The sequence below is a fragment of the Plodia interpunctella genome, chromosome 2, assembly GCF_027563975.2.
Source record: "Plodia interpunctella isolate USDA-ARS_2022_Savannah chromosome 2, ilPloInte3.2, whole genome shotgun sequence".
NCBI classification, from domain to species: Eukaryota; Metazoa; Arthropoda; class Insecta; order Lepidoptera; family Pyralidae; genus Plodia; species Plodia interpunctella.
Window position 1 is genome coordinate 3,377,766 of NC_071295.1, and position 14,304 is coordinate 3,392,069.

General features: G+C 35.5%; 2 protein-coding genes across 11 annotated transcripts; both read left to right on the plus strand.

The window, feature by feature from the left end:
- The first annotated feature begins 66 nt into the window (after positions 1–66).
- LOC128678065 (F-box/WD repeat-containing protein 9-like) lies at positions 67–6,265 on the plus strand. Of its 9 annotated transcripts, none has more exons than XM_064436606.1 (7): positions 80–174; positions 423–512; positions 661–846; positions 1,264–1,575; positions 2,317–2,597; positions 2,959–3,499; positions 3,569–6,265. In XM_064436606.1, the coding sequence occupies exons 3-7, from the start codon at positions 715–717 to the stop codon at positions 3,662–3,664; spliced, it is 1,362 nt and encodes a 453-aa protein (XP_064292676.1). In that variant the 5' UTR covers positions 80–174; positions 423–512; positions 661–714; the 3' UTR covers positions 3,665–6,265. The 9 variants fall into 9 exon arrangements, with proteins under 9 accessions (XP_053615384.1, XP_053615376.1, XP_064292676.1 ...); XM_053759382.1 differs by having other exon boundaries at positions 423–508; XM_053759393.2 differs by having other exon boundaries at positions 93–280.
- Positions 6,266–6,768: 503 nt separating this feature from the next.
- On the plus strand, positions 6,769–13,978 carry LOC128674484 (uncharacterized protein). 2 transcript variants are annotated; one of them, XM_053753017.1, is made up of 4 exons: positions 6,769–7,574; positions 9,560–9,692; positions 9,794–9,911; positions 13,781–13,978. In XM_053753017.1, the coding sequence occupies exons 1-3, from the start codon at positions 6,928–6,930 to the stop codon at positions 9,875–9,877; spliced, it is 864 nt and encodes a 287-aa protein (XP_053608992.1). In that variant the 5' UTR covers positions 6,769–6,927; the 3' UTR covers positions 9,878–9,911; positions 13,781–13,978. The 2 variants fall into 2 exon arrangements, with proteins under 2 accessions (XP_053608992.1, XP_053608985.1); XM_053753010.1 differs by lacking the exon at positions 13,781–13,978 and adding an exon at positions 10,011–10,151.
- The last annotated feature ends 326 nt before the right edge of the window (positions 13,979–14,304 follow it).

Sequence of the window (14,304 nt, forward strand, 5' to 3'; positions counted from 1 at the left end):
GCAGTATTATGTGTCTGTGTCGTGAATGGATACCTTTAAATCAGAAATAAAAAAAATATTATCTTTGATCTAGTGACATTGACAGATAAAATATGACAATTCATGTTTTCATTCAAGTTTTATTAAACTTTTGTTTATTTTTTAGTTATTTGATCTACGAAAGTGGAATAAATGGTAATACTTAAAGAACAAAATTGCTGAACAAGGCTTTATTTAAAAAGATATATTTATTACACTAAATAAATGGACGAAAAGTTGTCATCTAAAACATATTTTGTATGTAAGAATTATTCAGTTTTATTACACGCTTCAAATACTATGATTACAATTCAAAATTATTAATATAACTTAATAGAATTTGTTGTCAAAATACATATTTATGTTATTCAGAGCTAACGTTAACATATGATATTGTATTTTAGGTATATTATCAATGTTAGATAATGACCAGCTGTTATTATACTAATGAGATGAAACCTTGACTGTATATAGCATCTTCATTGAATGCGTAGGTACTTTTAATTTTGTAAAAAAAATATAGGAATATTGTTGTGTGACTGTTTACTGTTTTAAAATTTGAAACTGTTACTGTTTTAAAATTTGAATTCAAAATATATATCATTCATATTGCATAATTTCAACAGACAATAATTATTTCAGGTTCCTGTTTGAAAAAATATATAAGTATTACAATTTTTACAATAAAACTTAGTAATGTGTGAGATATTGCAGTCTGTGAAAGACCAATTGAATGAATTAGAGAATGAATTCATTTCAAAAAAAGATGAAGATTATATTGCCGTTGATGATAATTTGGATTGTGCTCTGTTGAATATGCCAGTTGAGGTAATAACAATTGTTATTAAACAGTGAAATAGCTCTATGTAAGAAGTATTTTAAAAATTGACATTTATGACGCTTGAAGCTCATTGATGAGTTCCCTTGCCAGGAGACAATCCTGGGTGAAAGTTCAGTTCATAAATATAATAATATATTGGTCATCCTACTTAATTATAAAAAAAAATAGTAATTGGTTGAAGATGTCTGCTTCAACCATGAACTTCACCCGAAAAACATATGCTAATGCAAATAGATACTATTAGCAAAGATAGCTACTAATTAAGCAAAGATTGATTTGAAATTTTAGTCTGATGTTTATTGTTCTTGAAGGTGTATAGAGTACCTATGCTCTTTTTCCATTTAATTTCCTTTTAAGAATTGATTTAAAAAATTGCATTAACCACCAGTATTTTGTCATTGCAGATCATATTGAATATATGCTCATTTCTAGATCCACATTTCTTAAGAAATACACTTAGCAAAGTATGCAAGAGATTTGATGATATTTTAGCAGATGAACACTTATGGAAAACCTGGATTCATACCAAAGTGAAGGGAGCGTTTCCTCCTCTCCCTCATCTAAAATTATGGGAGGAGGTAGAAGTGGACTGGGAGGAAATATGTGTAGAGATGGATATTGAAAGAAAAAAATGGAGTAATGTTAATGAGACAATGAAACATGTAGTAGTAAGAGATGTGCATTTTGCATCTGTTGATACTGTTCTTCTAGTTAATGTAAGTCAATTTCAGTACATAAAATTTTATTATAACAGTTTATTGGGCCACTAACTTTGTAAGTTTCTTAAGTCAGAGTAAACAGACTTATATATTTACATGCAGACTTATTTTGGTCATTACATTTTATTTTGGTACATTCGGCTAATTTGTGGTGAGCAGGGAAGGTAATAGTCAAGTGAAAATATAGTACCTGCAGGCCTACCATCAAATTTTATAGAATGATTCCAATGCAACTCAGTTCAATTTAGGAACCTAAACTGAATCACATTCACATTAAAAATTTAACTCAATTTCCAATGCAGATCAGTTTAGATCGCAAATTGGATCATCTTAAGAGATGATGGTAATGTGTTCCCCCTGATCAATTAGTACCTCACAATTGTTGCTCAAGTCCCTAAAATTGTCCAATACAAATACTACATTCATTGTAAACCATTATTATTGCAAGATTGTTTCATGTAAGCCTACCTAGCACAAAACTCTATCAACTAGTGTTTTACTTTCACTTTCACTATTCTCCCTCCATTTTGACCTAATTAGAGCCTAAAAAATATTATAATTTTTGGATTTTTTTCTAAATTGTTGATGTTTTAATAATTACTGAGTTTGAAATATCTAGTTTCTTTTATGGCTCTTTTTTAACTATACAACATAGATATGTTTTATGTCAATATTGGATAGTTTAAAAAAGAGTTAGTTTTTATCATGTTTGGTTATATGTTACGATGTACTTTCTAGAAAGGAGAAGTGTGTGTGTCTGGTGGCAGGGACCGGGGTATGGCCCTGTGGAATATCCAGGATATCAAGTCTGGAGATATTGTCATTCCAGATGTGGAATGTTCCACCACAGTAACTGACACTAAACCTCGCCACATAAGATATGATGCCCACTCGGGCTGGGTGTGGGACCTGGCTCCGGACAATATGGATGCAGCCAAAAAAATTTTCTCAGCTTCTTGGGACAATACTGTCAAAGCATGGGATCTGGAGACTGGCTTTGAGTGCATTGAAACTTTTCAGTGAGTTGAGTACTATATTAGTAAGCGGCCCGACTTTACTCTGGTTTGCAATCATCATAAATAATACTTCTGTTTAAAAATCCCATATTAAAATAGGGACAGACGGATAGCAGGAAGTGACTTTGTTTATACTATGTAGTAATTGATACCACTGATAGATTATCTTTAGTCTTCAATAGCTGCATATTTTCCCATGGGAATTTTGCAATAGAAAGGATAACAGAACAATATGTGCTATTTATATACACCAAAATTACAAATCTAAATTTAATTTGCACAACATTCTCTTTTATTATAACATACTTATAACTTATAAGTTTTACAACTTGCAATCCATCCAACTTAATTTTCATACTTTCAGATGCGGTATGTCGGCCTTATCAGTTGTAGCAGAAGATAACATGGTGATGGCTGGGCTGTATTCTAAAAAAGTGTTATCCTTTGATCTCCGCGTGGGATCCTCACCGATCAGTTCTTACAAACCTCACAGAGGACCAGTCTTAGACTTGCATTGTTATAAGAACATGGTAGCATCTGTCAGTGAAGATAAAACACTTGCTGTGTGGGATAAAATAGCTGGAAAACTTATAGCAAATGATGTAAAAATACCAACAGAGAAAGCATACCCTGTTTGCATCAGTTGGTGTCCAACTGCTTTGTATATTGGTGATTCAAAGGGATGCATACATTTGATAAATCCTGAAGACAATCTTTATCTAAAGACACATGAGGTATGGCCGGAACCTCCAATTATAATGCCTTCCAGTAAAATCACTAGCTGTTGCCAAAGTCAGGGAACAATGGTTCTTTGTTCAGACAGAGGAGAAATAAAGTTTTTGTACAATTGTTATCCGCCACAAGAGTACGCCTCGATCAAGACAAGCACAAGTGACGTTACCCAGGTAAATAAACGTCACACGCATACATTAATTGAAAAAAAAACAATAAAGTAATTACTTCTTCTATTTCAGATGCGATATCTCAACAACGTGTTGGTGGTAGGGACTTGCGACTCAGCCCTAGAGTTTTGGATTCCAAGCGACAGATATTACCGGCCGCCATTGTAGGGTGTCCAATTCTAAGCTTACGTTAGAGGGAATTCTTCATCACAGCAATTGCTATTTAACGCCTAATATTTTTTGTAAGTTTTCATAATGCTTTGTAGAAATTTCTCATATCCTACTAATATGTGAAAGGTTGTATGTTTGTATGTTTGTTTGTTTGTTACTCTTATACGCAAAATCTACTGGACTGATTGTTATGAAAGTAAAAGGTACCCACGGGAGCGAAGCCCCGGTGCGCTGCTGTTGGATATAAAATAACTGCACGAATTTAAGTTTTATCTGTATTTATTCGGCTACTAATTGCTGTATTTTAAATTGCATTTCTATGAAAAAAATAAAATAAATTTCGCACAAAAATATTTACTGTAAATGCTTTTACTGTGATATAATTGTAGGAAAATGAATACGCATTGTTGCTATTGTCTGCAAGCTAGCTTAAAAATATGTAATATGCTTTACTGGTTTTTCATAGCGGCAAATATAAGCACTCATACAATCTACGCAATGTTCATGCATTCGGTCATCAGTAAGAATCACAAAATGCCATAATGCAAAAACGCATAAAAATTTACATAACGCAATAACTCTGAAATTAAATGCCGACATCTTTTTTAAAATGGGACGTATCCTCAATAATATTTTGTAACAGCTGCTGTGTTAGTATATTATTGATATCTAAAGATACATGTATTAAAAAACGAGAATACAATAGTGAACAAATCAGTAATTTCTAGAAAATGTGACTTCCATACCACTACTACCTCTTGCTATATGGCGGATGTCACGTAGTAGTAAAGGTTATCATGGAAGGATTCGAACTTAATAATCCCATGATGACTTATTTATATCACCGAAAGTGATGATGATTTTTTTGTAATCATTAGTACAATTTGTTTTATTAAAATCAGATTAAATTTTATATGTAGGAATTGTTTGTTGATATGATTGAATATTCAAATGAGTTGGAATTCGCACCAGTATTCTAAACACGGGTGTATTGAGTTGAGTGCTATGTCCACACCGAACCTAGAAAGGTATTCAACGTCTAGGATGCTAAAAAGGGTCAAAAAGTAGTTAATATTCTTTAGTTTGCTCGGTGCGGAACTGCGGACATAGCTATACTGTTACAAAATACATATGTAAATACAAAGTCATAAGACATGGTACCTCGCGTAGATTCTTTGGGTGTTCAAGATGCTATTAACACTTCTAAAAAGGGTGCTAGTAAGGTTTTTGTATTAGTTATAATGGACGGGACTGATGATTAATTTTTGGAAGTGTGATAAAATATTTAAAGGATCTATAGAGGGTGCCATATGTCGTATGTACATAATTATTAATTATTTTGTAGAATCCTCCGACTGATTGATAGTTTGTACCTTGTCTTCATGTGAATACAGTATTTTAATAATTTAATCATTCCTGTGCATAGATGTATTAAAATAGTTCTAGATACAGCATTCGACGACATTAGTACGGAGCATAGTATCACGAAAACTCTCCCCACTCACTGCGTACCCTTTCCCGCCTGCCGCCTCACTCACCCACATAATGTTGCCAGAGCCCTATAATTTACCCCAAAAAGTAAATATTTTTTGGAATAAAAAAGTATGAAATTATATCGCAACTACATACATACAAACATACATCAATATCATCATGAAGATAACAATTAACAAAATAACGATATCAAGAATTTTAAAAAATGGAGAATTTTTTGCCATTATGCAAAATGGACGTTTGACTTACTTGAACAATTGGAGTGCGTAAATTTAAATCGAATTTAAAATAAATCTAAGTAGTTAAGTGGTAGTTACATGTGTAATGCAAAGTGATCTGGTGTTTTATTTTGATACGGAACACACAGGACGGCATGGAATTTTTGTTTTGGCCGTTGACCGACATATCAACCAAGCGCGCGGCGGCCATGAACTAGGGGAGACGGATCATTTAAGGTGATATAAGGGAAGTTGGAACTATGACGCATATAGGCGCGATTGGATAATCTAGAACTATTTACTACATCTATGTTCCTGTGACACATTTTTTATCCATGTTTGTTGTGTCTGATATAAGGAAATGTTTATGTGAAAGAAATATGATATGAAAATATATCATAAAATGATATAATGTTATAACAGCGACTTCGCTTATAACAGACCCGTACCCGACTTTACAAGAGCCTTTTAACTAAGTGTGGATTTTATCTATTTTCTAACGCCTGTACTATAGTAGGTATGTCATAAATAGGGTACAGGTAGAATTCTAGAGTCGACGATAATGTGATAAATTACCATTGTGCTCTATAATACAAATAGGTACAATCGATAAAAATAAATGTTTTCTACGAACCAATGATTGTTGACTGTACTCACAGCTAACATTTAGGTACTACCTATAATAATGTACTGACTAAATACATTCTTTACTTATTGCATAATAAAAATTATCTTTAATAAATTACTAGCTTACTCATGTATGTTTAGTGTTAATAAAAAAAGTCCCTAATTTTTCTTAATTCTTATACTTATATAAATAGATAACTTTGTCTGTTTAATACATTTTTGTATGGAAATATTTTACAAATAAAATTACTCACAGAAATATTGGTTGTTTTTTAATTACCTATTAATTAATGCACTAGTTGTTTCATTAGACTCGTTTGTGCAGCGCAAAGACCAGTCTTTGACGGTGGTTGGTCTGCAATAAATGCCTTATGGCATTTGTTGCAGACCAACCACCGCCAAAGAATATAGATAGGCACACCAAATGCCCCCACTGGGTTTTAGACTAGCCACAGGTACGTTCGGTTTCTAAATCAGGATTCCAAACCGACCAGCTGGTTTTTTTTGATGCATTGAATCGTATTCGCGAATGTCTTTAGTGATGGCACTAAAATATATTCGTGACGTCATAGTACATACCTACCTACGAAAAATGACAGTTAAAACGGCTAAACTCACAGATATAAAAAAATATTTTACACATTATATCTGTAGCTAACTAGTCTGCACTACTAGTCAGGCACTAGTCGATAGTCAAGCCACTCGATAATGTCATTGATCGGCATATTACAATACTTTTAAAGATTAGCGCAAAAACGCAGGCAGGGCAACACTAAAATCCGTCATGGCCGAATGAAATGTTGACGAACTGTCAGTTTTGTGAAATTCTTTTATTTTCGCCATGACCAGTAATTTGTGAGTTGTAATTTTGTAATGGCCAGTGTCCAATAGTTTTCTCATGGTTAATTGCTCGTTATCATCATGAACGGGTTAAGTTTCAATGAACTCTGTTGCCTATTTTGTTGTCCGCCATGCCCGGGGAAAATTGCGGCTAAGTTAGCGTTCCTGCCTCCTGAACCCACGTATGCATTCACACCCGACGAAACTGGATCCAAGTTCTCGCTTACCCTCACCGAAAGAGCAGAATGGCAGTATTCGGAAAGAGAAAAAGAGAACATAGAAGGTTTCTACTCCAGAACTACCAGAGGCAACAGAATCGCTTGTCTCTTTGTTCGCTGCAGCCCCAACGCCCGTTTCACGATTTTATTTTCGCATGGAAACGCCGTAGATCTCGGACAAATGAGTAGTTTTTATTTAGGCTTAGGCACTAGAATAAACTGTAATATATTCAGCTATGATTATTCTGGTTATGGTGTTAGTGGTGGAAAGCCATCGGAAAAAAACTTGTATGCAGATATAGATGCTGCATGGCAAGCGTTGCGCACTCGTTATGGCATCAGCCCAGAAAATATAATACTCTATGGACAGAGCATTGGAACAGTTCCCACTGTTGACCTAGCTGCACGGTATGAAGTGGGAGCAGTGGTCTTGCATTCTCCCTTAATGTCTGGAATGAGAGTTGCCTTTCCAAATACAAAGAGGACATGGTTCTTTGATGCCTTTCCAAGGTTTGTATAAATCTTTATCAACTATTTTTAGTTATATTATTTGTATTCACAGTAAGATACACTAAACAAAAGTCACAAAACAAATTGGATAATGAATTTAAGTCAATCAATCATTTGTCTTTAACAGCTATTTTGCTGATGAAGTTCATATTGCAAATAAATCAACACTCAATTATGAATAATTCATGCTTGTTTATCACTCATTATCATGACTCATTTAAAATTTGGTCTATATTATCATTGTGTTCTTGTTTTCTCCAGACTATCATAATAGAATTTCATTAGAAGATTCAATTATGTTGTATTTCAATTATTTATTTTGATTAATTTGATTATTCCACCTTTTAGTTTGTTATAAAAAACTCATTGTATCAAGTGTGTTATTGCTGACACTGGTGTCAGATTTTATTCAAGTCGCTTAAAAGCTTCTGACATGAGTTTTATGACTACTTACCACCATCTAGTGGCAGGTAGTCGACTGTCCATCAATGTTCAGGTCTCACTATGTTTTCCCAGACCAAAAGCAGTGGTGGTCTATGAAAACTACTATATATGAGTCAGATTGGTTACAAACTCAAAAGGCACAAGTAGGATACAAACCTGACACCTTTTCGATCCATAGGTCTTATACAGCCATTACGCCACCACCGCTTACAATAGATGAACTCAAAATATATTATGACTTCTTAATCTTATTTCTCAGTATGAAAAAAATCCTTGGTAGACAAAATCGCTTAATAAATACTTATACCTACAAATTTTTAATTATAATAGTATCATGTATCTGTATAGGCTCAAAATTATAACATTGTTTTGTGTACACAAAACTAAATAGATTTAGCAATCGCTGTATATATATCCATAACTACAGGGGGTAGATTTATTAAAGCAATACTGACAAACATGATCATTGGTAGACCAATCAAGGTGGTTATTGATTTCAATAACCACCCCTAGAGTGGTGCTTAACTAGCCACCTGTAAGTAGTATCAATGATATAACATCCTTTAATGCATTATGAAATGCATGAAATAATTCTGTATGAAATTACAGGTTTTTATGAACATTATGTGAACAGAAACTGTTATGCTTTCACTACATAACCACTTAGCCCTAGTTAACTAGTGGACCTTATTGTTTCTGTCTTATTAACTTCATATACAGCTACTTTCTTTTTACGAACAATAGGTATCATAATCAGTTTTGTTCAACTGTTTTGCTTTGCTTTGTTTGACTATTGTATTAATTTTAGTTAATTTTCTTATTGCTGCATTGTTTTCTAATAACCCAAGGACACAACTAAAGTCCAATCATGACATGGTAACTATGATATTATAAATTCCAAAAAATGTTTTTATACCGATGTTTTTTACAATTTTTACAATCACACGAAATGTTATTGGTACTTGGGTAAAATTACTGGGAATAAAGTATTCTAATAGCATGGGACTTTAAGGCATTATAATATAGTTGTGCTTAATAAACTATAGACAACCTCTGTAGCCTAATGATTGCCTTTCTGGGTTTGATTCCCAGTAAAATGGAAAATGAACATTTTCTAATTAACCTGGAACTTAGATGTTCTATTTAGTTAATTTATGTCATAAAATTTGATATCATTGTATTATTATCCCATTATACAAGTCTGGAACTTACTTTTGGGGCCTTATAATGTCATCTTTCCTTATTTGATAGCAACATATCTGACTTTGTAACACATTAGAAAAAAGTTAATTTGTACATAGTCAAAATCACATTAAAAGTCATAATTAGATCGGATCTAAGCATGTAATTCAAATTGTAGTATTAACCACAAAATACAACATCATATTATGTTATACATAAAAGAGTTCCTACGTTTAAAAAGTCGGCAAAGTCCTAAGGTGTAGTTAGTTTTACATAATAATAATAACTGACAAAGTCTCTTTATTGGATTCCTCTGAATCTTCTAAAATTTTTAACAAAAGAATTTTGTAACATTTCAGTATCGACAAAATTCCCAAAGTGACCTCTCCAGTCCTTGTTATTCACGGCACTGAGGACGAGGTTATAGACTTTTCCCACGGATTAGCTATTTATGAGCGTTGCCCTCGTGCTGTCGAGCCTTTGTGGGTAGAGGTAAATATTAAAAATGCATTAATATTTATCTTGCATGCATATTATATGTTGGTTTACATTTAAATATCTGTGTTAATATTTATTTTATTTCGATCTTGCAGGGCGCTGGACACAATGATGTCGAGCTCTTCAACCAATATTTAGAAAGACTGAAACGATTTGTTTCAGTAGAATTGCTCAACTGACAAAGACTGCCGGCCACTGGCCAGACTACTCAAGGTAAGTTAATTGCGTGTGCGCTGCTTTATGCATTTATTCTATGACTTTACCTGTCCAACGCAAAAGATTCGTCGTGTCTAAACGTAATGTTTTATTTAGGTGATGACCAAAACCCTGCTTCGACATTGAGTTCTGGCACTTCAAGTTCAGCTACAGAAAGACTCCTCTAGCTAGCGGGGGCCGGGCCCAGCCGGGCCGGCCCCAATAAAAATTCTGCTAATACTAACGGTTCTGTCAGCCCGCGTAATTATAAAGAGAACGATAAGTGTGTGGACAATAATGATATCAGATCGAATGAAAATAAAAGTCCAAAACCCGCCGCTCACAATATCAGCATAAATGTCACTGACACGGACTCCCCTGTGGGCGTCCGACGTCGTATCCACCTGCGGTCGCTCAGCGACGTGACGCCCGCCAGCCGCACGCAGCCGCCGCGCGCTCGCTCGCACTCGGAGCGGCCGCGCGCGGAGCCTGCGCCCTCGCCCTCGCACCTCCCGCTGGCGGGGCGTCCGCGCAGCGAGCGCTCCTCGCCTGACGCCTCGCTGCAGGCCATAGACGACCCCCTGACAGACGCGAGGCCGCGACTGCGCGAGCGTGGCGCTAGCGACGCGGTCACTGTGTTAGGCAACCCTTGGCGGAAGATGAGCGAGGCCGACCTCGAGAGCGCAGCTGGCCGCTCGCGATCCGGACGCCAATCCCTGGACCCATGGATAAAGAATCCTACGGTGCGGTCGTCTGCAGAATCGCATCGGGACCGCAAAATGTCTCGAGAGGAGGGGGGCGAAGCGGCCATCAGCGAATCTGACTCGCGACGGGAGAGCGCAGCTTTCAAGCGCGGAAAACTGGAGCGGCGGGCGGTGGTATGTCCATCGTGCGGGCTGGAGAGCTGCGAGTGCCGGCCGCGCACGCCACGACTGTCGTGCACGTGCGAGTCGCGCTCGCCGCGCCCGTCGCCCGCGCGCCTCAAGCCCAGACCCGCCGCCCGCGCTTTGTCGGATGACGAAGATCGGCCTCGTCGACTCTACAAGTCCGCTTCGCAAAAAATGATATGCTCGTCAATGGACATCGATACCGTAAAAAAGGTAGCAGACCCGCTATTGGAGACTACATGTTGAAGTTGCCACGGTCTCTATTGGAGCCGAATGGAACGATCATAAATGTAGATCCAGGTTTATGTCGTCCGTTTCGATCCACAGTACGAAGATTTCTGTCCTGTGTATGATACATGTGTTGTCCCTTTTGATGTACGAGTATTATTGTGAAATTTTGTATCCCTTTAGGTAAGTAAGGTTTCAAAATTATAATTCAATTACATACTATAAAGGGATTCGTTATATTTGAATATGGTAACGCATGATAGTATGAACGGTTTTCATTGTAATTATACTTCAGGAGGTTGTGTAAAAATACGAAAGTCAGAGTTGTCTGACTCTACAATATCTGTATAGGAATTTTTATATTATTTTCATCTAGTAATACTTAATCACATATAATAATTGACCATTACTGTATTTATAATAATAATAAATAATTCGTTTCCGCTCTTTATGTTACATAGATATGAACCTAACGCACAAAATTGTAAGTTACAAAATTCTTCCATACATTGTACAGATATAGTTATAATTCTAGTTCTTAATTATTATGCTACGAAATTATCACACATTTATGCTACTACCGTAATCAAGTAAAATATTGATAAATAATGAAATTTCGCCCCATTACATTCCATAAAAAAGTACCCGTTACGTGCAGTTGTTACTGTGTATTAAAATATATTGGTAACAACACAATATAACATCGATTTGAAACGATTTGCGATGCGTTACACTGACTTGTAGGCCCAATGCGCCCGACTCACACTGACGCAGACTCGACACGTGATTTCTCTCATATATATCATATTGTGTTTTTGCTTTGTTAAAGTACAAATTTGTGTTATGTAAATATGGAAGCACGCTAGGTCGATGTGGACATAGTCTCTTAGCTGGAGTCGTGTGGTTTCGATTATTTTTTACCTTCAATAACGGCTTAATAGAGATGGTTACGTTAAAGGTGAAAAACGTGACGTCGCTTCGACTCTGCGCTAGCGTGAGTGGGGTATTAATATCTACGCAAAGCAAGGCAAGTGACATTGATTTAGCATGTTATACACAAAAAAACGAGGCGACGCGATCCCGTCGTAGAAACAGCTTATGTTAATAGCTATTCGTTCACGTTATGTCGCCGCCGCGTCCGCATGTCTTGTATGCAACATGGACTAGAAGAGAACTCTTTACTTAATTTAATGCGGTCATTCCTGTTCGTCACCCCCGGTTTTGTCCCCGCCAGGGACGAATGGGAATTTCACTTAGGAAACATTCCAGTCGTCTTCCCATATTATATATATATTATAAATACATCACTTGGTTTGAAAGTGTATTTTCAGTACACTTGCTTATAATGTGGGTTTTATTATTTCGTGTTTAGGCCAATAATGCTCGCTTTAATTATCGCTTTGCATATAAAAATCAATTAGGCACACTTGTCCCGGCCTCGAGTAAAACCATAATATCTTTTATTCACTTAAACCTCCCCGGCCGATACCGCCTCAACCGGTAGGTAAGTAAGTATACACACCATAATAAGCACATACCTTTAAATATATTAAATAAAAATTATTATTGCCGCCAACACACACATTTCTGAACAAATGTGCTTAATTGATTTCTATATGCAATGCAAGGCGTTACTTAAAGCTGAGCGTAAATGGCCTAAACTTGAAATAATAAAACCCACATTATAAGCAAGTGTACTGAAAATACACTTTCATACCAAGTGTGTATTCATGTTTATTTTTAATAGGGTTGACGACTGGGATGGGGTAACGAACACGAATGACCGATTTAATGACTTATGTTATTAAAAAGGCAATTTAAGTCGTGAGCACTTTCGCACTGTCATAATAAGCTCATTATTGCTTATTTGATTTTGCCCAAACGTGTAGTGTTGTGGTAGCAACAGCTTTTCACTCTGTTTTATATTCATATTTCACAACCCTAAATATATTTACATGAAAATAAATCTGTATCCATATAGCCGGGACCGGTTGGACCCGGGAAGCCTTTTCTCTTAGGTAGATACCAACTAAAAATTTTCAAGGGGCAGCACTAGTGTTGGTAAAAAATATAACATTTAATGTATTGCACGTTATGATGTATTTATTTTTATTATTATTTTATTGTTCGAATACGAACGTTAAAATCCATTTATTTTAATCATTATTAGTCAATTTAATGTCTTCACTGCTGGGTCACCCAGCAGTCTACAAGATACTTCTTTATGGATCACATGGAAGACCTTCTGATGAAATTGAGACTGGATCGGGAATTCGGAAGAAATGCCTCACTTTGTAGCTGATAAACTTGAAATAAAAAGTGCTTTAAAAGTAAAGCACGTTGAGAAAGAAAAGCTTTCTCATCTTGGAATTTGCCTATGAGGGACATGGGAGAGGGTGATTTGTATTTGAGATAATTTAAAACTTGAACTCTTCCGAATCTCACTGGTCTCTTCAACGCTGAATCCTATGAACGCTGCCGCAATGTTTTACTTTTTCTCGTCCATAGATAAGTTTACGTCCAATATTTTCCCAATGAACCCATTTTATTAAGGTTAACGCTGAACCATATGGTAAAAATTATCAAATACTGGACGTAAACCATGGAGGGCATACATATGGGTGATATAGGCCACTTTATAAACCAGTGCGAAAGGGTTCCTTTTCAGTTAGTGCTGGTTTGCATTAATTCTATCTTGGTAATAACATAATAGTAATGTAAATTTTATTTAAATTAATGAATTGTTTGACAGTTAATTTGTTTTATTTCTAGGTGCCAGTGTATAGACTTGTTCTGCTAAGATTTAATGGACACTGCAGCCAAATAATGTATCTGTCGTACCTGTGTATGTTACGTATTTATCCTATAAAGTGCTAAAATGTTATTCCATAAAATGATAATGTGATGTGTACATAAAATTATATTTGTGTTATTGCTGGAAATGAGAAATTAAAAAATAATTGGACTTCATTCTGCCTACGTTATTTTACTGTTTCAATTATTCGCATTATTTATTATATCTAGATAAATAGTTTCAATTTTCTTTTATTTTGCAATTGGCAATTTACTGGAAAATTAAAGTTACTCCAAATAGTCTGTTATATTATTTCTTTCTTGCATTTATTAATTCTTAAGCCGATAGGTTTATTTTATTGGAGGGATCATATGTATCGAACTTAAAAATATAGGAATAACACCAAGTACAGTTGCGTTTTTATAAATCTGTAGGCTTTGTATTCGCAGACCGTCTAAATAGGTCCAAATACTTCTGGCCAAACAAAAATTATAATTACAAA

What these genes read in the sequence shown, in the direction of transcription:
- LOC128678065 (XM_053759409.1), top strand. Translation starts at nt 715, where the DNA reads ATGTGTGAGATATTGCAGTCTGTGAAAGACCAATTGAATGAATTAGAG. An exon ending in TGTTGAATATGCCAGTTGAG is followed by an intron (nt 847 to 1,263) that starts GTAATAACAATT and finishes TTGTCATTGCAG; the next exon opens with ATCATATTGAATATATGCTC. An exon ending in GAGTGCATTGAAACTTTTCA is followed by an intron (nt 2,598 to 2,958) that starts GTGAGTTGAGTA and finishes TCATACTTTCAG; the next exon opens with ATGCGGTATGTCGGCCTTAT.
- LOC128674484 (XM_053753017.1), top strand. Translation starts at nt 6,928, where the DNA reads ATGAACGGGTTAAGTTTCAATGAACTCTGTTGCCTATTTTGTTGTCCG. An exon ending in TTCTTTGATGCCTTTCCAAG is followed by an intron (nt 7,575 to 9,559) that starts GTTTGTATAAAT and finishes GTAACATTTCAG; the next exon opens with TATCGACAAAATTCCCAAAG. An exon ending in TCGAGCCTTTGTGGGTAGAG is followed by an intron (nt 9,693 to 9,793) that starts GTAAATATTAAA and finishes TCGATCTTGCAG; the next exon opens with GGCGCTGGACACAATGATGT.